At 52.0% G+C, this 25,352-nt stretch overlaps 2 protein-coding genes across 27 annotated transcripts in view; one reads left to right on the forward strand and one right to left on the reverse strand.

Annotated features, from left to right (window-relative positions):
• Window positions 1–6,585, forward strand: part of KCNAB2 (potassium voltage-gated channel subfamily A regulatory beta subunit 2) — a 113,278-nt gene extending 106,693 nt beyond the window's left edge. For all 13 annotated transcript variants that reach the window (XM_073316253.2, XM_073316255.2, XM_073316252.2 and 10 more), the window contains 3 exons: window positions 735–855; window positions 1,404–1,492; window positions 2,385–6,585. In XM_073316253.2, coding sequence (XP_073172354.1) covers window positions 735–855; window positions 1,404–1,492; window positions 2,385–2,474 — 300 coding nt within the window. In that variant the 3' untranslated portion in view covers window positions 2,475–6,585. The remainder of the gene's footprint in view (window positions 1–734; window positions 856–1,403; window positions 1,493–2,384) is intronic.
• A 793-nt stretch (window positions 6,586–7,378) lies between these two features.
• The window catches only part of CHD5 (chromodomain helicase DNA binding protein 5), an 80,562-nt gene continuing 62,588 nt past the window's right edge, over window positions 7,379–25,352 (reverse strand). For 5 of the 14 annotated variants that reach the window (XM_073316219.2, XM_073316220.2, XM_073316217.2 and 2 more), the window contains 11 exons: window positions 25,204–25,283; window positions 23,507–23,639; window positions 22,521–22,610; window positions 21,380–21,520; window positions 19,769–19,877; window positions 19,250–19,382; window positions 18,172–18,367; window positions 14,847–15,010; window positions 14,293–14,407; window positions 8,361–8,468; window positions 7,379–8,026 (listed from right to left, as the gene is read on the reverse strand). In XM_073316219.2, the coding sequence (XP_073172320.1) occupies window positions 7,935–8,026; window positions 8,361–8,468; window positions 14,293–14,407; window positions 14,847–15,010; window positions 18,172–18,367; window positions 19,250–19,382; window positions 19,769–19,877; window positions 21,380–21,520; window positions 22,521–22,610; window positions 23,507–23,639; window positions 25,204–25,283 (1,361 nt within the window). In that variant the 3' untranslated portion in view covers window positions 7,379–7,934. Of the gene's footprint in view, window positions 8,027–8,360; window positions 8,469–10,158; window positions 10,635–11,858; window positions 12,005–14,118; window positions 14,170–14,292; window positions 14,408–14,846; window positions 15,011–18,171; window positions 18,368–19,249; window positions 19,383–19,768; window positions 19,878–21,379; window positions 21,521–22,520; window positions 22,611–23,506; window positions 23,640–25,203; window positions 25,284–25,352 lie in introns of those variants that run through there. The other 9 variants (XR_012155512.2, XM_073316222.2, XM_073316221.2 and 6 more) reach the window with 9 other exon arrangements.

A 25,352-nucleotide genomic window follows, 5' to 3' on the forward strand; every position in this document is an offset into this window, starting at 1 on the left:
TTGAGGCCAGTTTGGTTTCAGGATCATATGAGGGGAGCTGAGGGAGTTGATTCTGGGGGGCTGCACTACCCCACTTGGAAGGACAGGCACTGTAGGCAAAACGCATCATTCCCCCCTTGTTCCAATGAATTCTGCACCTGCATTAAGTAATATGGTGTCGGAGGGGATCTACCTTTAATTAGCCGCCTGCTGCAAAGGTGTGTTTAATTTTACTGCAGTGTCACAACTGAGACCCCTCACGCGTTCTGGTCCTTGTGCTAAGCATTCCTGTGTGAGGGTCACCCCGTTACCGAGATCTCTGGCTAGAACGCCGCTTCGCTTCATGTTCCTTGTGCGGGTTTGGGGGATTCTGTACAGAATCCTTGATATCTTTGCATTATAGCCCCAAAGATTTATGGGAAGTCCCTTGACGTATGCCGGAGTGATAGAACACACACACAATAAACCCCATTTCCATTGGATTGTTCCCTCTGCGTCTGTGACACTAAGTTCAAGTGGAAGAACCCCCTGCGCTGGCCTCTGGACCTACAATGAGCACATTGCCAGCTCCCTTTGACTCCCAGAAGCACCTTTCCATTGCTTTCAGTGGGAGCTGACCTGGGTCCCAAGCGAGTGCTGGCATCAGCCTGTCTGCGTCCCCAGCCAGTGACGCCCCGTCTCTAGAAGCAGACTGGGGAGGAGGCAGATGCTAAGGACTCTTTCCCCTCTCCCTCAATGTGCCTCTCTTTTCAAAGGGATACCAATGGCTAAAAGACAAGATCCTGAGTGAAGAGGGAAGGAGACAGCAGGCAAAGCTGAAGGAGCTGCAAGCCATTGCAGAGCGCCTAGGATGCACCTTGCCACAGCTCGCGATCGGTAAGCAGCTTGCAAGACGCAGAGCAAGAGAGATCGTCCTCCCCCAGCCTTTGTCACTGGAATGCAGCAGCGGGGCACTGGATAAGAATAGCCTCGTTCCCTGGCAGTGATACCGAATTCCAGACCATCCGGCCCAGCTCCTTGCTTCTCTTGCGCCTGCTCGCATGAAAAGCTGCTCCGAGGAGACCGGAATTTCGTTTCCTCTATTCACTGCCCACGGTTGCCCCGAGACAGGTGGAGTCTGTCAGAGCGGGAAATACCAGCCTCCATGGCCAGAGAAAGCCTAACCGAGGTGCCCTCCCTGCCTGGGCACATCTCCCCCACCAAGCCCGCCTCTCCTGGCCGTATAAACATGCTGTGGGTTGTATGTGCACAGCACCTTGCATCGAGTTCTTCCACGCGCTGGACGCTCCGGCCAGTTGTGGCCGGAGAATGAAGAGCTGCTTCTGCAGCTCTGCACTGCATTTTTTATTAAAGTAAAGAATGACGTGTGTGCGCCGCAGTGAACCCCCTGTCCTTAGCTCCCTTAACCCTTTCTGTCACTCCAGCCTGGTGTCTGAGGAACGAAGGAGTTAGCTCCGTTTTGCTCGGCGCTTCCAATGCAGACCAGTTAATGGAGAATATCGGAGCGATACAGGTCAGTTCCCACATATAGCCTGGCAAATTTCCCTTGCTTAAAAACGTAGGCATGATCTTCGGCTTGCTCAGAGTTTGAGAGTAACTAACTCCTTATAGAGTTTATATCGTTAAAAAGAAATTAACCATATTGCAACAGTTGTAATAGATCAGTGCAAGGTGGGATGTGCCTTGCAGCTGCACTTGTTTTGCAGGTATTAACAAGGGCTACTACATGGGGCTCATTTAGTAAGAGGGGGCTTTAAGACTTTGACTTGGTGTCATGGCTCATAAGTCCTTGGATCAACCTTCGTGAGAGCTGTCAGTTGAGCTTTGGATCGGACCTTTAACAAATCACATGTTTTCCCGTAACAGATTCTTTCAGTGAACCAAGTTATTCTGAAAACTCTGTTGTTTGACCCATCAACCCTTCTATTTAGTAAATTGTACATGATACTGAAGGAACCAATAACGCCTTGAATTCACACCCATGTGCTTTATTTCTTTAACCATGTATTTCAGCCGTTGGTTTTGGCTGACTTTGCTTTCCCGTTTACCTTTGTTTTCCAAAGCAGTCACGCAGGTTACGGAATTTTTTTTCCACACTATAATTTGTGGTTGCAGGGAAGCTCATGACCATCACTAGCTCAATCAGCCCCTGCTGGTCCGTCACAAGCGAGGATGTAGGTGGTTTTAGTGTTGCCTGCTGGTCAATACAGTTTATTAGTGAGCGTCTTGTGCACCTCGATACTATGTGCTGTCATTAACACCTCCTTAAACTCCACCAGTGACCACTTATCCCAAAGCCAGCAGGGGAATGTTGGCAGCTCAAGTTTTGCAGGTTGATGGGTCCCTTGAGACAACTTCAGCGCTGACTTACATTCTGATTTTCTTTGTATGTATGTTGTGTACAGGTTCTTCCAAAATTGTCCTCTTCTATTATACACGAGATCGATAGTATTTTGGGCAATAAACCATACAGCAAAAAGGACTACAGATCCTAACTGTGCCTGCTGTCCCCCGGACTCTCTCAACTCCTAGTCTTCTGTTTGCTTGCTTAAGCTTTACTGAAGCCAAGGGAAGAGTGTGATTGGCATCCGAAGATACCACGTGGCAAGATGTTCTGGAGAAGTTGTTTACCCTGTTGCTGCAAGACTACATAGGCTTATTATGCACCATTTCTTTTGAATGCAAGAAGAGTCCCAGGCTGGGAAGATTTCAGGCCTCTGGGCTTCCTTTTTTAAAAGGAGAAACTACGTTTTTCACAAATGCACGCAGAATATCTCTGCTTTTCATTGATTCCAGCTCCTGTACGATGTGCTTGAATATTCAGATCTGACACACACACCATTTCCCTGTAAGAATTCTAGTCTCTCTGTTCCAAAAGCAACGCTGGCTTTACAATGATCTGGCTAATGTGAGTGCGGAGGACTGTCTGTGGTAACCATCTAAGAATGTTAGAAACAGCTGTTTCGGGAGTACTGCCTGCATCTCCCAGCTGGTTCTGTTCTTTAGTTTGATCTGTATCTGTTTCTGTTGGAGAAGATTGAATACTTCAAAAAATACAAAGTGTATCAGCCAAGTTGTTGGCAAGCCGCTGTAAGAGTTCATGCTCTGCGATTTGGTAGCCTCCCCAAGGCCCGCACTGGGGCCGGGGGTGTTTGTCACAATGCTTTTTTTTATTTTTCTGGTGCCTCATATTGACCTTCTGAGGTGGTGGTGCTATTCGCACAAGGCCTGAGCCCACTCAGTTCCAATCAGGGGGCTTTCTTTCCCTGTGAACAGGCTATGTCCTCAGCCCAGGCACCTCTTGGCCTCAGTGGGCTTCCCGGGAGCTTTGCGGAGGACTGAGTGCAGGACGCAGTTTGTGACTTTGAACAGAAATGGCACGCTGGCATTGAAGGCATTCCAGTCAGAATCCCTCACTGTGCTGGTGCTTTTCTCTCCAGCAGGCAATGCTGTTTTAACACGAGCATCTTGCTGGTTTCATTACTTCCTCTGTCATTCACTCAGGTCTAGGTTCTCATTTACAACTAATATGAAGTTTTACATGTACAATGTTTATACTAAACATTTTAAACAGTGTAACTGTTTAGTATGAAAGAGAGCAGAGACCTTCAATTAATCTCTGTCCAGAAAACATCCAGCTTTAATTTTAGATGCTTGATTTCCTTAACACCCAGAATCTGTGATATTTCGTAAGCAACCTCTGAAACTGCTTGAGCCAGTCATTGCTTTAAAAGGAGCAGGGCAGACAGGGATTTAGTTTACATGTGTTCAGTGGACAATCATGGAGTATCGTTACCAACTGCACACAGTAAATGATGGTAATGAGCAATTTAATCCAAGAGGATGTCGGTGTAAGGAGTTCAAGCCACCAGACTTGCGGCTGTGTCTGGTCTGTGGCTGGGTGCTGCTCAGTAATGTGGATACTGCACACTGGACTGAACAGCTGTAGTGCGTATTTTTGAGAATCTTTTGCCTTTGCAAACAAAAAAAAATATTTTTTGTATGTTACAAAATCATTATTCTTGTTTCAGATCCCTGACTTGTATGGGCTGCCACCTGATATGGTACCAACTTTCCCTTAAAATTTCAGTCTGCATTTGTAGGTACTTGTTTCACTGATGACATATGTGCACAGCAATTACAGGGAGATAGCTTGGTCTCGCTTGCCAGATGAATTACTTCGGTAGACTGCTAGGTTCCCCATTTCCACTAAAGATTAATCTCATCTTTAGACTGATTGTGGAACCACTGAGTCAACTTGATATAACAGTCAACAAATACATATTCATTTCCTGTCCTAAACTCATAGGTAACGTTGCTGGTGCCGTTAAACGGATGCCACTTTCCACCCCAGAGGTGGCTGCATTTCACTGTTGGCTATATGGATCCCTTTGGGATGGTTCTGCAAATCAGATGCTATCGGATAAGCCACTTCACACTAGGTGGTCTGAGATCTAAAAGCCGCAGAAGTTTTGCATTACTGTAGTAATCGCATACTTCAATTTTTGGTATAATGTTGGTAGTATTTTCTCATAACCATTGCATAGATAACCACATGTTTAGACTACAGATAAGATTCTGTTCCAAACTTCCAGGAGCTATCCCCTTGTCAAGTGCTGGAATAATTCTGCACCCTAAGGGTAGCAGAAACCTATCTAATTTGGATGATCTACAAAGCAGGCACAATAATACTAATGAACAATGATAAAGCAACAGTGGTGAGGAATCATTGTTCCCTGGCAGGGGTTAATGTTTTTAAGGACTCTGACTGCATTTATTTAGGTTTTACAAATATTAGTGCTTCTGTTCCCCTTTTTCTCTTTTTCTCGCCCAGCAACACTCAGGGAGCTGGGAACTTGCTCTGAAAATGCACTTGCATTTCTTGTATTAATTGGCACTACCAAGCAGTGCCTGTTTGGCGTTTGTACAGAGATTGTGTGTGTACATGGGTCACGCAAACCTCTCTAGCACAGCAGGATCAGAGCACTGCCCCAACCTACAAAAAACCCACACGTCCATTGGCAGAGCTTTTTAAAACATCCCTCAGCTGTGGCCTCCCACCACCGTAGGTTACTGCAGCTACCTTGCGGAAAGCTGATTCGCTTGGACCATTTTTGTCTTGCTCCTTTTTAAAAGGCATTTCTGCACACCCCCTGGACTGGTCTCTTTACAGCTGGTGGTGTGGGCTCGGCCTGTCTTAAGTCCCTGCCTGGAGGTAGCTCCCTGGGCTCAGGCCCCAGTGCAGAAAGACAAGTTGTGATTTGCACCAGTTTATTCCTGATTGACTTTGCAAATTAGAATATAAATTACACCTGTGCATGACTCTGCTGGTCTGCGGTAGGGGTCTGAACCCCCACCCATGGCTGTAACCTCACCATATGACTAACGTGCTCAATGCTGTCTTGCTGAGCCACTGCTGTTCCTGCCCCCCATCCAGCTGCCTTAATGGTTCTCATGCAGAATGCTGCTCTGAGTGAGAACTGTGTACGGGGCTGCTCAGTGTTTCAGGCCTGACGCTTGTTGCTACTGAATTTAAATTTCCTTTCATATTAGCGTTTGAGGCTGGATTAAAAATTGTACAGTTTTTAAGCTGCTGTAAAAAGGTGGTTGGCCAGTTGCATGGGGTGTTAGGTTCCTGCAGCGCTGCATGTTCAGGGGGGCGGGCTGTGTCCTGCAGGCAGGCAGGAGGGACGAGAACCTGTCCCTGTACTCGCAGTGCTCTGCCATACACCTGTGAGCAGGGGAATAAACACCTGGCTTGTGGGCACTGAGAAAGGGCCCACTGCTCGGGTATCAACTGCTCTGGGAGTAGGCTAGTCAGCGATTCATTGCCTTTGGTGGTGGTGGTAAACCCCAAGCAGAAATGCCCCAGGAAAGCTCAGCGTGTTGCTCCCTAGCAGCAGGGAGCGGGTTTGGGTCTCCCCAGCGTGAGGAATGGGCAGAGAAAGTTCCCCGGCAGGGTGCGTGAAGGATGGTGACAGCCTTGCCTACAATTGCACTTTAGCAGCTGCTGTTTGTCTGGCTTGTCCCATGTTAGCCCCAGCCCCAGCGCTGCAGTGTCCCCAGGGAGCGCTGTGGGGTGCTGCACATGTTCAGGTGAACGTTACGCTAAAACCACCCCCCGGATCCCAACGCTTGCTCCTGTGGCCCCGAGCGTCCCCTCCCAGAGCTGTTCAAGGGGGTTTCCACAACTTCCAGTTGCCTTTTCTGGTCTGAGCCTCCATATCCTACCCCAGGGGATTTGCTTGGTTTCCTGTGCCCTTTGTTCTGTGTACGAGGCATGTAAGGCAGGTGAGTTCTGGTGTGTGTGCTTTCCCCGTCATTCAGCGAGCCCTGCTCTTTACCCTGGACAACGCCCCTGCACCTAGTAGCTGTGAATTACCAAGGCCAGTTATTGTCCTGTCTTACAGCCAATCCTTGTATGTAAATAAAGCGCTTTCTTTTGAGAGAGAGAGAGAGACACAGCGAGGGTTGTGATGATTACACTAGCTAGAACTGCATAAATGACAGGCCAAACCAGCTGACTGCATTGTGCTGCTGAATGATGATTGCGATGGACATTCAGCTACTGTATTTATGGAATGACAAAATAAAAGGCCAGCCTGATCTGTCTGCAGGAGGGTTTCCTTGGCTGCTTTGGACTGAAGGCGTCGGGAGCCTGGGCTGCATTAATCCTGACGGGGGGATCCTGCACCATCATAGCGCCTCCCCATGCCATGGCAGGGACCCAAAGGGCATTACTGGGGCCAATCATGTGGCTTCCCTCGTGCTCCAAGCTCAGCCTCGCGCTGCAGGTCCCCCGTTGGTTCCTGTGGCTACCTGTTTCAAGCAAGACGTGATGTCCCCAGGGGGGGAAGCAGCCATCACCCCTCTCAGCACTGAGGCTGCAGAAACCCCTGCTGCCAGCCTGGTGTGGCTCAGCGGCTGCAGGCCTTGCTCAAGCTCAACTCCCCCTGCGCTCAGTGGCTTTCCAGGCCATGGCAATACTTCAGCTCCTTCAGCCTGAAACCCAGGTGCTCAATTGTCTCAGAGCGGAGAGTAGGGGCCTGTGTTTCTGCTAATGCGCGTTTCAGAAACCACGTGTGCTGAGCCTTTGGCGGAAGGGAATTTCAGCAGCTCTCAGCCCTGGGGAGGGAAAGCCAGAGCCTGTGCATGCATGTACCCCCTCCAAGGGCACTTGCTGTCTCCTGGAGGCGGAAACTCCATGGGCCATGCTGACAGAGCGGGGTAGAACAGGGTCCTGCTCTTCCTGTACTGATCGTGTCAGACCTACCTCCTGCATTTTCAAGTGACTCACGGGAGCTAAAGGCCCCTCCCAAGCTGCCTACAGCCCTTCATTGGCCCATTTCCACTCTGCTGCAGAGGCTGCGGCTGTAACAATAAAAATAATTGGGAAACGTTTTTGTTGACTCCTTTTTTTAAAGGATTTATTAAAACACAGAAAACAAAAACAAATACACACAGTACAAAGTAAATGTGATTTGTGTTGGCTACAGACGCCAGAAACGCTCCTACAAAAGGTCAGCACGGTTCAGTTAGTATCACAAAATAACAAACCAAGAATCATGAAGGCAAAGTAGCTTTAAATGCTTCTGGTTTTCCCTAGTCTATTCCCCAAATCTTCACTGCCTTAGTCTGTATTTCACTGGAGCTTTTTCAACTTGCTCAGAATTGTTGCATAATCCCTTCTGTCGATGACCATGTAGGTGGGAGGCGTTAATACTGGCCCCACTGTCCAGGCATCAGTGCCTTTCCCTGTTGCAGTTACTGGTAGGAGTCTACTTTGTAGTAGAAAAAAAGCAGGTTAAAAACCGTTGGGGGTGGGGGGGTCATTTTTAGCTAGTTTAACATAACCAGCAGTGAGAGCCTTTTAAAACGCTCATCTCCTTGTTGGGGGGCAGGGGGGGAGGAGGAGGTACGGAAATGGTTCAAACACAGCCTAGTGCCAAGTAATCTTACCCAAAACAAAACACTGCTACAGGAAATCTAGCCACTGAGAAGGGAACCATCACAAATGAACTTTGGACAGAAGAACACACTGGTAGCTCTGTAAACATCAGAGATAGGAACTATGAGAGTTGCTAATTTCCCCTCCATTAAAAATCTTCTTGCCACAAAATAAGGTGGCAGGCCACAGTGCATTGGCTTCCTCTGCACTAGAATAGGGCCTGCCTGCAAAGACAAGGCTATTGTTTGCCCCCATTCCATGCTTGCAACTCTCTTCAGTGTCCGCTCCCAGCGGCTGACTCTCAGGAGCGGACTGCCCAGCTATTACAGAATGCATTTCACCCCCCCACAGGCATGCATCTCCACCAAAATGCAGCCACCTCTGGAGTGCACGCTGCATTATCCTTCCCTGGGAGACACACTGGTACCCCTACCTGTCCTGACTGAAGAAGCCCTGTTCCAGGTCAGCCAGGATCCGGGAGCGAGCACTGACAGCCCTTCTTTTTCCTGTGTCACATTGTGCTGGGGGCAGCCAACTTGCCCTGTGGAGGGAGGGGACGGGGTGAAAAGCTACTGCTGCAGAGTTAATCCTGGCCCTGCTGTTTTCAGGCACCGTGCTACTGCATACATGCAGCCACTGCAGTGCCATTAGCAAGGGGCTAGCAGCGTGCAGGGAGACCTGGCCTATTAACAAACCTAGCCCTACCAGTGAGTAAGCCAGCCCCAGCCTTCTGCATTGCATGTTCCAGAGGAGACAATCTACAGATGATTGCCATCCCAGAGCCTGGACGTCTTCCACTGTCCCAGCAATCGCTCACCAAGCCACACTGGAGTAGGGCTATTTCACTAAGAGGGTGGTGAAGCACTGGAATGCGTTACCTAGGGATGTGGTGGAATCTCCATCCTTAGAGGTTTTTAAGGCCCAGCTTGACAAAGCCCTGCCTGGGATGATTTACTTGGGGCTGGTCCTGCTTTGAGCAGGGGGGGGACTAGATGACCTCCTGAGGTCTCTTCCAACCCTCATCTTCTATGATTCGGGGGGGGGGGGCGAGTGCTTCCTCGCTCTGCTCCAGTTCAACCTCCAGAATCCAGTGAACCACCAAGCCCAAGGAGAAGGTTCTGGCTGGAGCAGAGCCGGGTATGAAGTGATGAGGGAATTCAAGGTAAGTAGATGCAGCGTTTGACCCAGGAGCACTTCCCTGACACGCCTCGCTCCTCTCCTGCCAATCAGCGTCTGTGCCAAGAAAGGGCTGGCAATGTCGGGTGCAGAGAGGAAGAGGGTCCGGCTGGGCATAGAGTCCCCCCCACACACACACACACACACCAGTGCTTGCCAAGCAGCAGCTCTGCCGGCAAGCGGGGGGCTCCTCCTCGGCCATGGGTGGCTTTCACCGCAGGCGGGTGCAGTGAAAGGCAGATTAGAGAGGGCAAAATGGCTCCCCAAAGGAGGAGGTACAGCACAGCTGCTATCTCGGGGCACTGGCCCGGGGGCAGGCAAGGCGGACGGGCTGCCTTTTATTCTCTGCCCCAGTAAGAAGGACGCCCCCAGCCCTGTGGCTCAGTAAATGGATACAGCAGACCCTAGGCCTCAGCTAACATAACAGTGCAGGGTCTTTGCTGTCAGCAACTCAGCTCTCACGCCGGACTGGGAGAAAGGTTTCTTGGGGTGTGCAGTGACCTGGCAGTCTGCAGGGCAGCGACCTGCTCACCAAACCCAACACCGAAGCAAACGCCTGCTTCTTACACCAACAATCCCCAGCTCCCCACGCTGCGTGTTACCTGTGAAGCCAGGTGCCAGCTGTCCACACTCTGGGCCAGGCAGGAAGGTCCTAGGTGACTGTTCACCTGGCACATTCTCCGACAAGTGTCTATGGAGGTAACTACAGCACCTGCATCGTACGTAGCTCACGTCATCCTAACCCACCCAAGGCTTTGACCCCCTGAATCCCACGCGGTCTGCTAGACCAGCTAGATCTGTGTATACTGCCCTCAGGGTTAGGGTTAGGGTTAGGTACTGCCCTCAGGCAATTCGTCTGTTCAGTACAGGCCAGGAGCCAGTGAGCAGTCCGGAAATATAAACACAGCTCATTTAACCCATTCCCTGCTGGGGAGACAGACATCTCCTGCAGCATGCGTGTTCTCCCTTGGTGCCTGTGGGCACATTCCCCCTCGCATACACGGGACATTTGGCAGCAGAACAGTGGCTTGACGTGTGCATGCATTTGCTCAAACACAAAACGGACATAAAAATAGAACGACCCTAGGAGGCTACAGAAAAGAATTAAGCCTGGCTCCTAACTGACACCTCAGGGTAACTGGACTAGAAACAGAGCTTCCAATACGGTCTCCCTTTACATGTCGATAAAACCAGAGACATAAATACTGTTACTAGATAATCCCTTCATAATTCAGCCAACATTGTCAAGACAAACTCTTCAAGTCTTCAATAAGAAAGTGCAAAAAATGTACAAGGAAATGAAATCCCCTTCTAAGAAGTTCTTGAAATGGGCTGGGGGACGGTTTGTTTTGAAGAACACTTTAAAATGTGAGCAAGGCAGCCCCTGGCCCCAACACCCACTGGGCTGAGAGTTAGTCTTCGATGCAGATGATGTCACCAAGCTTCCCCTTGCGTTCCAAGGCTGCACCATCTTTCAGTGACTCGGCTACTTTTTTATCGGGGTGGCTGGAGGGCGGCCCATTGGGTGTCGCTGCAAGAACAAAAGTGAATGCGTTACAGGCCACCTGGTTTCCATTCCCCTCCCTGTCGTGTGGGCTACCATGTGCACGGAAACGCAGTGCAAGGTGACGGCAAAGCGGGCGTGACTGACCCCAAGGAGCAGAGAAGGCAGGGCCACTGGCCAACCTAAAGGAAACGTTCTTAGAAGCAAGCACACCAGCTGCATTCCCCTAGCCCAGCACCCGCGTGCACACACGTCCGTGTTCAGTTCACAAATAAGCACCACCCGATAGCAAGGCAAATGCAACATTTACACAATAAGGTGCTTATGGCCCAGTGCACACGGCTCCGCTGCTCGCTCCAGCTCACTGCTGGGAATGCTTGAAGCGTGCTGGCTTGTCAAAACTGCTGTCAGTGGCCCTGAGCGGGCAGCGGGCTGGGCCGAGGGGAGAGAGGCACGTGGTGAACTCTCAGCCTTCTCAAGCAGTAGCTGAAGAGTCAAAATGTAGCGCTCTATGAGCAGGAAGGAACACAATGGTGAAAGCTCTGAGGGAATGGCCCCCGGGGATGGCAATGGGCAAGACAACTGAGAATAACAAACCACTCTCAGAAATAGCCTGATTTAGCACCTTGCAGAAGTGACAGCTGTCCCGGAGAGTCCTTTCCGTCCCTGGAGCAGCTTTGCTCCCTGCATGTGGCCTTAAATTGCAGCACGGGCAGTTTAGGTTGGACATTAGGCAAAACTTCCTAACTGGAAGTTAAGCACTGGAATAAGTTGTCTAGGGCGGTTGTGGAATCTCCATCATTGGAGATTTTTAAGCGCCGGTTAGACAGACACCTGTCAGGGACGGTCTAGATAATACTTAGTCCTGCCGGGAGTGCAGGGGACTGGACTAGATGACCTCTCGCGGTCCCTTCCAGTCCTATGATTCTGTGCGTCACACACTGACCACAGGGGGCCATGCCGCCCACCACGGAAACTCAGCCACCCGTGGGGCAGAACACCCAGTGCTGTGCCAACGGGCAGAATGGGCGACAGGGGGGTCGCAAAGGAAGACGCTCTCAGTAGGCAGTTCTAACATGACATTATATGTCATAAGATGAGCCACTATTAAGAAACGTAACCTTAAGGGATCTAGTACTATAGGGAACCATTTCTGGGGGGTGGATCTCATCAACTGGAAAGTGCCTCCAGGCGACGCTGGCAGCCCTTGGCTAGCGGAGGCATTGCTGATGGGTAATTTCCATGTCTCACCATCATGAACCAGACACCACGTGTTGGGTTTCATTCTATTTTCATATAAGGTCATGATGGCCGGCAGGGCTTGGTCACATGGCCAGGGAGCTCTGCCCTGCCACTGGATACTTTACAGGAACTCATTTCCTGGGTCTAGGAGGAAACTGCAAGACAAAGACACTGAAAATCGCCTCAGCCACCTGTGAGGCTTGTCCCGTTGTGTCTGGAACAGGAGCTTTGTGCAGAGAAAAGGGGACACCCGGGACTAACTCCTGATTTGGACCAGGACTGGGCTCACGGTCAGGAATCAAGTAGGACAATGCCAGGCAGTCCTGGGTGCTGAAGAATGGCCTCACGGGTGAGACCCAGCAGCGCTCTGAGAGTGGGCTAGCCTCCCAGCACCTCTGGGTATGTCTGCCCGGCAGACTCACACCAGCGCATAGCAGTGTAAACATGGCCGCTGGGGCGGCAGCTAGGTCTGAACTCAGGGGTGAGCCTGAGCTGACTGTCTGCACCGCTGGTTTACGGGCACTAGCTCAAGCAGGGCTAGCATGAGTCGGGCTCCCAGCTGCAGTGCAGACATTCCTCGGAGTGCTACCTCTAAAAACAAGGGGCTTCCAGCCCAGCCCAGCCCAGCAACCTTGGAGAGAATTCCACAGCGCGCTGCAAGGAGGAGGAGAGGAGAGGAAACCTACTCGAATGATCCTTGCAAAGCGGTGAATTATCCTGGCTAAAGACTGCTCGTTGACTGACGATTCCTATTGCCCTCTGACACGACCGCACCAAGAGACACGCCGAATCCTCTGGGGCAGTAAGAGTTTTCCCAGAGCTTGGCTTATTTGCTGAAGACTCCTTTGCATTTCAGATGAGATCTAAGGTGAGTTCAGTGCCACCATGGTAAAAATACAAGGGAGAAATGGACGGCAGAGCCTCCTGTGTTGCTGTGACTGGCGTGTTCGTTAATGCACTAACTGGTAGCTCAGACAAGACACAAACCAAGGAAGAGGGAGGAAAGTTTAAATGGATGCAAAGTCCTGGAAAAAGAGAAGGTTCTGGCTGCACGTCATGTCTCACTGACGGGCCCTCTGCACTGGCAGCTCACATCCTGGTGAGGAGCTTCCCCGATATATGTGCAATGCCAACCTCATCAATACAGCACTGACTGAACTCAAGTCCAAGCAGGCACTGGGCTCAGAGTAAAACTTGGGATGGATTCTCTGGGAGCTGGCTCTTCTGTAGGCTTTCCAAAGCCCTGACCTGCAATTTGGAAGGGATGACACCAGACAGGTTCCATGCAAAAGTACACATGCTGTATCCACACCAGTATGTTCTCAAGGCAACATGGCTCATCAGCCTAGGAACTTCCTGTCTTCAGGAGCAGAAGGGAATGTGAGGTTTGATTTGAGGAACTGGCATGAGAACAGGGAAAACTATTCTGTGCGAAGAGAACAAAATGCAGAGATTCCAGAAATCAAAGATGTCCGTGAAGCCACTACACTGGGCATTACCTGCTAGCCATGACCTAGCATCGCAAGCATGAGCCTAACTACGCACACGAGAAGAACGGGACACTCCAAAAAAACAACAACGCAACCAAACTGGTGGGTCTGAGATGAGTCCCCCCAAAACAGGGATGCCTAATGACAGGCCCACTAGCCCCAAGGCTCTGCAAACACTCTCCGTACCGACTCAGAATTGCGGGCAATGTTGATGCTCCTTATCCTTACAGAGCTGGAGCTAGGTGTTTCGTAGCGTGCCACGAGCGATAAGCCCTGTGCCCTAGGAGCTCTGGAGCCCCGGAGCCCCGTTCCTTCACATGTTACTTTGTGAACGGTGCGGACGGAAAGGCTGCTCCCCATCTGACCCCGTCAAACCAAAGAGCTTCACTAAACGCACGGGCACCACTGCTCACTGGCATTAGTGGGTGCAAAGACATGGGAGGGTGGGTCAGAACCCAAGAGAGGCCCCATCATTTCACTCCAGCATCTCCGCAGCGACTGCACCAGTTACAGCTGCTCTCTGGGGACTACCCCCGGAGCTGACTGCCTGGAGGAATGACTTGCCCAGCAGCATGTGACTAGGGGCCGCGTGGAAGAGACAGCAGGGCTACCACCATTCAAGGAGACAACACTAACTATATGCTCCTGAACATTCTGGATTTATTAACTCATTCCACCTCGTGATTTGCTGACACTTAGAGTTAATCACGTTACTAGGCAGTGCCTGAGAGATGAGACAATACGATACGTTTAGCAGATAGTAATAAGCATGGCCTTACCTCAGGTGGGAATAAGAACTGCAGAGGAAAATCTTGGAAACGGCTAAATATCTATTGATAAGAGAGAAAACATCTTGCTTGCCCAGTGGTCTTTGGCTTTGCTTGTGGCCCAGTGAAATTTGCCACTTTAATTTCTGCAGTTAGAGAAAGAGGCTGCTAGAAATCTCAACCTACCGGTCACGTAAGGTCCCAGCGGCATCTGACTGTAGTTGACAATCCCACCTGGTCCAGGACCCCGGAAGTTTGGCCCAAAGTTGTTGTTGTAGAGCTGGGAGGACGCGAAGGAGCCCTGGAGAAACAGGAGAAATAACAGCTATGGTGCCCTCCAGACAACCAGCCCTGCTCTCCCTGCTCGCCACGCACTGGCATGACCGGGACACGTCCCAGGCTACCTGCTCCACTTCTACTCAGGCAAAATGCCCCGGGGGTCTCCAAAGAGAGCGTTGCTCAGACACCACCGTGCTGAGCGTGGGAGGCGGAGACGTTTGGCCTACGTAAGGAACGCAGGACACGGCACGCAGAAGTTAGAGATGGAAAAGGCCTGTTAGGTCAATGTATCCATCCTCTGCCAATTAACTCCCTAACACTGCACCATACAGAGACGCTTTGCAAGGGACTCTCCAGGCCGGTCACCAGACTGAACAACTCCACTAGCACAAGCCGGACAGCCCAAGCTGCTGGGGGCCTTTGCGGCCCAGGCCCCGTGTTTCTTTTCGGCTCTCTCTGACCTGCTGGACCGTGGGGTCCCCTCCTCGGTTAGTGAGACGACTCAGGATGCTCCGTTCAGACATCTGCAGGCGAGCGGCGACTGGTGGTATCCTGGACAGCATGGAAGGCAAGCGGGTCACATCTGCCTTCATGTCACTCAGCAGCTCCTCAAGCTGGTTCAGAACTGCAACACAGACACACGGATTACACCCAGCGTAGCTAGGAAACCTGCTCTCCCACGCTGAGCAGGGGGATCCTGGGGAGGGAGCAGAAGGGACAAACTGATTCCAGTGAGGTTACATGGGGGGTGAAAACACGGTGACACGTCCTGGACACTGGAGGAGAGGAGACACGGGAGCTGTACTGGGAGAGCTGGCGGGGCTCAGAGATAGTTTGCAGAGAGGGACACGGATTTGAAGTTGAGTGGGCGTACGGGGGCGTTGTTCTCCACACGTGCCGAATGCCTGCACCTCCTTCACCGCACGCTTCTGTGCCGAAAGGAAGTGATTTTCACACACTTTGTGCCCTCCTAATTCCACCCCTGAGCCATCCCCCTCAATCCCAGCTAACGTCAGAATCCCGCAAGCTCTGGGCCCCTCTAGCCACACCGGAGCAGCCGTCACAACAGGCTGTGCACCTGCCTGAAGCCACGTGCCACAGCAATTCTGTAAACCGTGTGCCCGTCTAATTCCACACCCTGCCCCCTCCTAGCCCGAGGGAGAGCAGCTCTCTCATCAGCCACCTGCCTTCCCGCATGGCTCTCCAAGCGCACGGCAGCAAACAGGTAATGCATATCTGGGGGCTGCTGCCAGCCTCGTGTTCATGTTCTGCCCATACTTGGCTACTTGTATCTTTCTTGTGTCCTTTTAAATGGCAGAACCTTTCCAGCGTTTCCCCATCCACAGCTCAGATCCGTGTCCCCCATCGAAGTGTTGATTTGCTCCCATGGGATGTTACGGTAATGGCCCTTGGCTGGGATCTGAAGACTAGGACAGTGAAGGTGCTGGACAGCGAGCTGCTGCTCGGAGCCCCCCAGAACAGCTGTTTTCTGTCTGGCAAACAAGCTATATTCTGCCCTCTCTACTCTCACATTTGCACACCAAAATCCGGCATGGACTAGGTCAGTCTCCGGCCAGGAGCCCTTATGTAGCACCAGGGAGCAGCACCTGCTCCGTCCTTTGCCCAAGCGCACTCCTCGCCAGCCTCCAGCGGTCCTAGCTCCAGCAGAATTGGCTGCAGTTTACGCCAGTGACTATTTCCTCACTGACAGCTCATGAATCAGCAGAGCTGCTAAGCGGTTCTCACCTGGGGCAGACTGCAGCAGGCTGGCAGGCTCCATGGCCCTGCCAAGGGGTGGAGGGCTCTTACACTGACCCACCCTCTTAGCAGGAGCCAAAGCCCTGCTCAGATCTGCTGGGTAAACGTAAGAACATCAGAGCGGCCAGACCGGGTCAGACCAAGGGTCCGTCCAGCCCAGGGTCCTGTCTGCCGACAGTGGGCAGTGCCAGGTGCCCCAGAGGGAGTGAACCGAACAGGTAATGATCAAGTGATCTCTCTCCTGCCATCCGTCTCCACCCTCTGACAGACAGGCTAGAAACACCCTTCCTTACCCATCCTGGCTAATAGCCATTAATGGACTTAACCTCCATGAAATTATCCAGTTCTCTCTTAAACCCTGTTACGGTCCTGCCTTCATAACCTCCTCAGGCAAGGAGTTCCATGCCTTGTTAACTCCACTAGAGTGCTGGATGGGACCCTCCAGCTAGAGAACACACGGGGCAGAGAAAGGGAGACCCTGTAGAAAGAGCCAGACTTGGGGAAGAGACGCACGTTCTGTACCTGGGGGGTGGTTTGGAACAGGAAGGGAACATCACCTACTTGTACGATCACTTCTGGACTGCCTGGGCCAGTATCCCTGAACACTTTAACCCCATTCTGTAATGGTTCAGAGGAGTCCGACTGCTGGGGAGGTAAGATCCTGTCCTTGGGCAGTCAGGAAAATGAAGGGAGGATTTGGGGGTGGAAGCCCTGCAGAGTTTTTTGCCATTGCCATAGAGCAAGGCTTCGCTTCAACCATGTACCTCCAGAGGAGAAGCAAATGTCCCCATGGGCACTGCTGCCAGGAGACACTGGTCCTCAAAGCCCCTGGACTGCAACAGCAACTTTGTCCCATTGACTCCTCTGTTAGAGCGCTATAAACGGATCCCACGCCTGTAAATCGACTTGGCATAATCAGTCTGTTACAATCGGCAGTGGGAGTCTGTCAAGGCTTGGTGCCAGGCACAGCACACAAAACCTGACACACGACTGGCTAGGTGGGGACCTGCTGGAGCCTCTGCTGGTCTCTTGGTTCCAAACTCAGTCTCCATCAGACTGACTCATCTAGGCCTGGGGCTGTTCATCTGTTAACTCTGGGCTTCAGTCCCGACCAGCCAGACACGGCACCATGTCTCCTGAGCACCTGCACATTTGTAAGCGGGTGAAAAGCACGTTCCTGGTTACCCTGGCTCAAAATACCCTCAAGGGGATCAAAATACCCTCACGACACCCTGTGCTAGGCAAGATCTGCTCCAGATCAATGCACCAGATTCAAATGGGGCATTGGGTGCCGGTCTGACACCCCCAAGCCTGGGGCCGTTTAATAAGCCGTGCGAGTAAACACTTCTATACCTGCCAGTGGGAACGGCTGCAAAGCAACGCTCAGGTTCAGGATGGTGACCTCAACCACACACACAGTGTGGCCACTGGGATCTTCCGATCGGAGCCTCTGTGCCCGGGCGCCTCTGTGCGCACATCTGTATGGACACAGGCTGAGAACACCTCACTTCTCTGCTATCTCGGTCTCCCTAGGCTTAGGGGTGCCATGCAATCCCTGGGGTCGCCAGGGGGATACGCAACCAGGGCTCCCTAGACACCCCCACCTGGCGAGCGGCCCCACATTAGGCAGGTGTTGCTGCGCGTCACAAGCGGGGCTCGTTTCAGGTCTAAGCCATGTCTTTTCTGCCCAGGGAAGACAGTCTCCCCTTGGCACCTTGGGAGCCATGAGAATCGACCCACTGCACACTTGCATTTCCCCTCTGCTCCTGCCCTGGAAGCAAATGGCCACGGTCCCTGTGGACAGGAAAGGTCGGAGGGACGTGGCCAGCGCCAGGACACGGGAACATTGTGAGACAAACACCAGCCAGTCACTTCCTCCTGGTTGGATTTATTGTCTCTCTGCCCCATGCTGGTACCACTCCCCCTGCAAGTCAGCTGGGAACACCGCAGCCCCCGTGAGAGCCCGTGCGGCTGGCGCTCCTCTCAGCCCCGGCTAGGGAGGGAGCAGGCTATGCAACAGCGACAAACCTTTGTGCAGGACAGCATTGGCAGGCTTGTTCCCAGCCAGGGACTCTTTGGAGAGATGCTGGTGGCTTTCGGCAAGGCACTCCACTTCAGCCAGACGGGCGTTCAGTGCCATGGCCGGGTGATTGGGGTCCTGGCTCATGTTGAGGTACGCGGCCCTTCGCAACTGCTCCTCTATCACCAGGGCCTGCTCCAGTAACTGAGACACATCCAGAGAAGAGAGAAGAGTCAGGGCCAGATCCTCGGCGGGGATAAATCGGTGCTGCGCTGGCTATGTGGATTTACTCCGGCCAACGTTCCAGCCCTCTGGCTGCCCCACTTGTCTGACACGGGGGCACCCACAGCCACTGAGGGGGAAGCAGACTTTCCCCTCCCCCTTAGGCTTTTCCATCTCACCAAAGTGGAGGCTGGGGGGCCAGTCTGCGGGGCCTAGCCAGTCCTCAGACACTGCTGTGGCTCAGACGGAGCGGACGGTTAGTGCCAGCTGCTCTGACTGGCGGTGTAGACACCTGGCCTAAGAATTAGGTGGAGACCCCTTGACTCACTGCGCAGAGGCCAGCCCCTGGCAAATGGATGGCAACAGCTTTAACTCACTCCCACTTGGAGTGCAGAGCAGGGATCTGGCAGGCAGCCCCGTTAGACACTGAGCAGCCGAGGACAGTTGATTTATACCCATGGAAGGTCACGCAAGGCCACAGCAGTTCCCTTTGCTGAGCTTAGTAAGAGCTGAGTGAATGGGAACGATGCTCAGCTCCCAAAACAAGCCCAGGGGAACCCACTCCATGGGACCCTGATACCTGACAAGAGGCCCCTGGCCTAAGTAAGGAGCTAGGCAACAGTCTCATTGCAGTGGTTCATTGCCACTCCATGCAGGAGAAGTAGCACGTAGGGTCAGGGGCTGTCTGCAGCCCATTCCCTATGAATCTGCGTCTGGTGCCATGGTCTCCCTGCCAGGCGCTTAACGCCCTTGCAGACCACTCCCTGGCTCTCTCCAGTGCATGAGACTGGAGCCCACTCCCCACCCTCCAGCACAGCTCCACTAGCCCTCCTCCAGAGGGGGGCTCCTTCCCTCCAGGCTCACCTTGAACCGTCGGGCAAGGAACTTGTTCTTCATCTCGAGGTAGTTCCCCTTGTGTATCTCCGACTTGAATGGCTCATTCAGAATCACATAGCGCGGGTCGTTCTGGATGTCCTGCCAGCGGGCATAGCCATGGCTGGGTGCAGGGAGGGGTGTTAAGGGAAAAGGCCAGACTGCCAACTGCAATCTCATTGGTTAGCCTGGGGAGTTCGCTTAGTGACACTTTCAGCCTTTCAATAGCTCTCGTCATCTTCAAAGCACAGCACTAAGTAACCGGTGCAGCACTCCTACTGTGGTCCCCTGGTGACAAACTCGGGGTAGTTAAATGACGTGCCCAAGGCCAGAGAGGGAGCCGGTGTCAGAGTCAAGACCAACACTCAGGAGAGGAGTCTCTTCAGAGCAACGTGAAGACAAAGATCTTGCTCATGCTGATCACCTCCCCATCACCCCGCGGCGGCCCAGCCTCTCTGGTCGCCTCCCTGTCAACCGCGGCAAGGGCTCTCACTACAAGTTCAAGGATACGTAACAATTCCCGCCAGCAACCAGTAGTCATGTCTCCGGTGCCAGATGTCGTAGATCTTGCCCGAGGAGACGGCAGCTCTCTCCTCGTTCTGCCACAACGTGTGCAACTCTGAGAAGGCAAAGCCGAGCCATGTTCAGCCAGCAGCACGAGAGCGTACCTGCTGCTAGAACGCAAGGCAGGACTAGCCAAGAGGACGTATTCCTGCCTGCGGCCACTGGTACTGTGTGTAACCTCTGGGCCTTTGACCCATTTCAGCCACTGGCTAATGTCATCCTCTACTAAAGTCAATTGACACCTTAGAACCAAATCACGGGTCTCACAAACACCCCATCTGCCACCTTCTTATTCTGAGCAGCTTTGCTCCCTTTAAGAAGGACAGATCACTGGCTATAGAAAGCTGCCAGCTCATTAGGAATGACGGATATATTTTTCCTTTTAAATGAGCACAGAGGAAAGACACCTCCCCCAGAAAACTTATGATGCTAGACCTAGATGACTACAGCTAAAAGCTGTGTTCCTCAGGCATGGCTACTAGGATTCTAAGCCCCGGCATGCAGCTGGTGGGCAACAGATTGAATGACATGTCTGATGGTGCTATCCCTAAGCATTGGGAATAGGCCATGAAGAGAAGAGGGAGGCTCTCTCTCAACCTGGAGAGTAGACTTCATTACCGAAGAAAGTCTCTAGTCCAGGGCCCACTTTGGAAAGGGACCTACACAGTATTCCCTAGAAGCCCAGGGGACTCCATGCTGGCATAAGGTTTGACATTAATGATTCCTTCAGTGCCATGGGATGCACAGACTATGGTTACAGTGGATGCTATGACAACTGTGACATCAAAAAAAAGGAACTGACAGGAAGTCCCATGATGCAATCACTCCTCCGGACTGGAGCTCTTTTTAAGTATGCAGCTATATAAAGGTCGAACCATTTAGGCTCAAAATTTAGGGTGTCTCTATTAAAAATGGGGAGGGTTGCAAATATGAATCTGAATGGACGTGCTGTCCTGAATTAAACCAGCGAATGCTTTCAGTGAAAAACATGTTTCAAACATTCCTTTGCAGCATCTGCAACCCCAGTATAACCAAGGTCACAAAGGCCAGGAAATGAAAGGGAGTATAAAGAGAACATGAAACTGACCAGTATAGCGTCTTAGGCCAGTGAAATACAAAAAGTTAACAGTGAGCATAACTGGAATAAAGCAGATTTGGTTCTTTTAGTGCTTCCTGTTCCAATATTCTGTGGAGTTTTATTAGTCACTCAGGTGTACTTTATAAAATATGAGCTGAGTACACAGTGCCGCAAATGCTGAGGTGAGAATGACTCACGTGATAAACAAGGCTGATGATTTTAGCAGCATCACAGACCAAAGCAGTAGAGAACTCAAGACAGCTCCCTGAGCTTAGCTTTCCCCAGCAGCCAGCGACTTCTAGCACAGAGCGAAGATCTGGCATTGTGTTCTGGGACGGGAATTCCATTAGTTTAAAGCGCTGTCAGGCTCAAATCCTCTTTAACTGAATATGCAGAAAACCTGAGCAAATCTTGGGCAGCTTTCGCAGGCACACTTTAAAGTGACTGGGATGCTCTGTGTCAGCCCTAAACCCTGTTACCTGTAAAGCCACCATCAGCAATGTTGAACATGAATCTGAAGTTCATATTTTTATCCTCCTTCTTCCCATCCTCCTCTTCCTCTTTTTCACCATTTTGCTGAGTCTCACTCTGCTCCTTCTCTTCCACCTTGGTATCCTCTGCTTACCAAAGACAGTAACATCAGATAAGCACAACTGACCCTGCCATGCTGAGCTGAATTGCTTATTTCTCATCATTGCCCCATTAACTGCAGCAGCTCTCTCCTCAAATCGTTCTCCAAAACACCCCCACGTGCATCTCACCAGCCGGCCTCCGGGCCTCCCAGCTAGCACAAGCAGCGCCCGCCAGCCAAGATGCCGGTGGAGCCAGGAACGGGTGAAGCGGCTCTACACCCACCTCAGAAAGGAAATAAGGAGAAGTGTCAGGGAGTTCTCTTGCCCGTCCCTAGAGCTATTCTGAGCCACTGCTCCAACTGCTAGGAAACGTGGTCTAGTGGTTGCAGCTGGGCACTAAGGGTGTGGCTGGCCCGGGCCAGCTGACTCGGGCTAAGGGGCTGTTTAATTGCAGTGCAGTTGGGCTTGGGCTGGAGCCCGGTTCTAGGGCCCTGCAAGGTGGAAGCGTCCCAGAGCTCAGACTGTAGCCCCAGCCCAGGGAGCCTGAGTCAGCTGACCTGGGCCAGCCGCGGGTGTCTAACTGCAGTGTAGCAAGACCCTAAGTCCCTCCTGAGGCCCATTCTGGCTCTCGCACAGACTCTTTGCATGCTGCTGGGCCCCCGTCTCCACTCGTAAGTCCAAGCCACAGATGGAAAGTCGGCAAGAAGCAGCAGGGTACACAGCTCCCGGGTGCGCTGCCGCTTCTCACAAAGGTGTGGTGTACGAGCCGCAAACATGGTCCATAAATGCACCTGCACATCATAATTGAGCCCTTTGGGGATGGATCTCACTTCTCGTTATAGGCGTGTACACAGTGATCACAGCCTGTGGGCATCACCACAACACAGACAGGAAATAGCAGGAGCTGCTTTTCTATTCCCCTTTCCCTGGCCAAACTCGCTACAGACACATGGCACACGGCCCCTCACACACAAACACACACACTGCTCTGTAACACACACAATTTTGGATCAGTTCTCTGTTGCAGTTCAGGTCATGGGCATCTTACCTGGCTTGAACTCTTTGTCTTCCCCTTTACCTTGGCAGGCATTTAATTCTGACTTTTCCAATGGCTTTTCCTTTGCCTGAATTGCCTCATCTGCAGGAATTAAACAGGACCATTAGCAGGCAGAATGCTGTTTAGAAATGACCACCAGTGTCTCTGGACTGATTTGCCGGTCCTATTTAAAGTCGCAAAGTATGTGTTTGCCTGCCCATTGCAGCTGGTAGACCCACGTCAGAAAATGCAGTTTCCTCAAAACTGAAACGTTTGGTGGTTTGATGGGGAAACCCCAATTTGCATCATAAATGGATGCAAAAATTATGTTAATAAAATTGCGAGAGCTTATTCTAGTATTAGGCCCATCACTAGAGCTCTCCCAGCACTACCCATGCGTGAAGATACATGCTCCTAGGTCTTGTGCTGATCCCTCATTCAGGGGTGAATTTCACCCTAAGCCACACTGAAGTCCCATCTAGCAGGGCACAGGCCTCAGGAAGAGGGGTGCATGTCACCTGCAGAGAGATTAACCGCTCTGTTTTACAAGTTACATTACATACAAAAAGGTTCTTTAAAAACTATGGGGGAAAAGAGCATGTGATCATGTCATTACAGACTGTATCATAATGCATATTCACGAGGGGGCCCAATCAAGGTTGCACGGGCATTTCCTAACTTGCGCGTAATTGATTTTACAATCTTTACATTCTTTTAATACAGTATTTTTATGGACTTTCCTAGGTACAAACAAATTGCGTGATAGGGTTGTTACAGTTTTACATAATGGAACGCTGGGAAGATTTGAACTCTGCACCTTCGGGCACTGAGGTGGAGTAGCTTGAACTACAGGATGAGCTATGAAGCCTCGCTGGGGGAATACCGCATGCATGCGCACAGGGCCTTGAACAAGGAAGGAAACAGTCTCTCAAGCGGTGCGGTGACAGCTGGGGCTGCCCCAGACTTCGTGGATGCTCCGCATGCAGCAGGTGCCTCACCTCTCACCGGCAGCCGCTCGGGCGACAGCTCAGCCTTTGCGCTCTCTTCCTGTTTCTCGTCTCTCGGTTTCTCCTCGTTTCTGGAGCTCTCTTGGTTTTCTTCATTCTCGGCTTTCTCTGCACTTGCTGGACCCTTGACGTCAAGTGGGGACACCACATTAGCCGCTCAAAGGGCTCAGGGTATGTTGCTGCAAAACTGCCCAGAAAGCCCCGACTATAGCGTGGTCCAGCAGCCATGCCCTGGCTCTGATTTACAGCGGACACCTCTCTGCCTAGTTTCACCTCCCCAGGAGTCCTGGGGTAATACTACCCGCGGGCTGTGTGGCTCTGTTACTAAAGTGCTTTAAACGTGATCAATGACGAAAGTCAGGAGAGTAACCCTTCCTTTGCAAAGCACCATGTTACCAGAACGTGCAACATAGCATAAGGGCTGAGCAGTACAATTCCCATCCTGGGTTTTCAGAACTGCAGGCTGATCTCTTCACTGTGCAGACAGACTTCCCCACTGGGTTCAGTTTGTATGTACATAAAGGGACAGATTAGGAAATAATTAGCTACTTGAATAGTACCATGAAGCTGTAACAATGCCCTTGGAGAGAGGACACTTTGGGAAACCAAGCTGTGCCATGGTGAGATTTGTACAATTTAGCCATTAGATTGGCTGCCATTTCCTACCTTGGCACATGGACTGATACAGATGGGGCCACTTTCTGGCCCAAAACTGGGGTGAAGGGCCAGGGCCAGCGGAGCTCCCTGGCCAGGATCAGGATTGGGGCCGGCAGGGTTCCCCAGGTTGGGGTTACAGTTAAGACCTGTAGCTCTCCCCAGTTTAGGGTCAGAGTTGAGACTGGTAAAGGTTCCAGGCCAGGGTTAAGGTCAGGGCCAGCAAGACTCCCGTAGGGGCCCAAGGCGAGTGTCAGGGCTGGGGCCAGGCAGGGGGCGCTGTGTTCATTCACACAGGGGGCTCAGCCAACTGGGAGGGCGGCACAGAGCATGCTCTGGAAGCCTTTAAATAATGTTGTAATGGGGTGGTGGGGGGGGCTGCACAGGGTGCCTGGAGCCGGTGGTTGTGAGAGCTGCAGGGAAATGCTCAGCACGAGCTTCAGGGCAAAGAGCCAGCTGACCTGAGCAGTGCTGCAGAGCCCCAGGGGCTGGGGAGAACTGTGCAGACACGGGGCACTGAGAGACTCTGGGCAGGGCAACGGGGCAGATGAGGCACTGGTCACTCTGGAGGCCATAAGATCAGTTCTCAGGAAACTCGAGGACGGGATGGCCCCAGAAACCTTTCTGTGTGCACAGCGGTAGCCCAGAGTGGAGAAGCCTGCAGAATGCCCCATGCTTTGGAGCACACAAAGGTTCCTGCGACAGCAGAATATGCTGCCCCTGCAGGGAGGCAGCACAGACAAGGGCTCGGAGGATGGCAGAAGCGAGAACCTCATCCCTGGGGCCAGCTAGGGAAGGGTCCTCGTAAACTCCCTCTGTCTGACCTACAAGCAGGTTCGGCCAGCTGGGCAGGGAGCCCTGGGAAAGGCTTTATAAATACAACAGAGGAAGAGGTTGGGGGACACAGGGCCAAGGGAAGCAGAGAAAGAATTGCTGGTTCAGCCCAGCTTTGCTGTATCCTGGGGACACTGCGTGTGCCACTAATGGGGTGTGCGAGCTCCAAGAAAAGAAGGGGGAAAGGAGCTCCCTGCTACCTGGCTCTCAGCTGGCTTCTTGGGCTTTGGCTCCAATTGTTCCTTTTCCTCTTGAAGCCCCAACTGTATTTCTGTTTTGTCTGAAACAACAACAAAAAAGGACACCATGTGAACTGCACTCAGTTGGGCCATTCGCGTGGTGCTATCGG

This window comes from Lepidochelys kempii, chromosome 18, assembly GCF_965140285.1.
Source record: "Lepidochelys kempii isolate rLepKem1 chromosome 18, rLepKem1.hap1, whole genome shotgun sequence".
Lineage (NCBI taxonomy): Eukaryota > Metazoa > Chordata > Testudines > Cheloniidae > Lepidochelys > Lepidochelys kempii.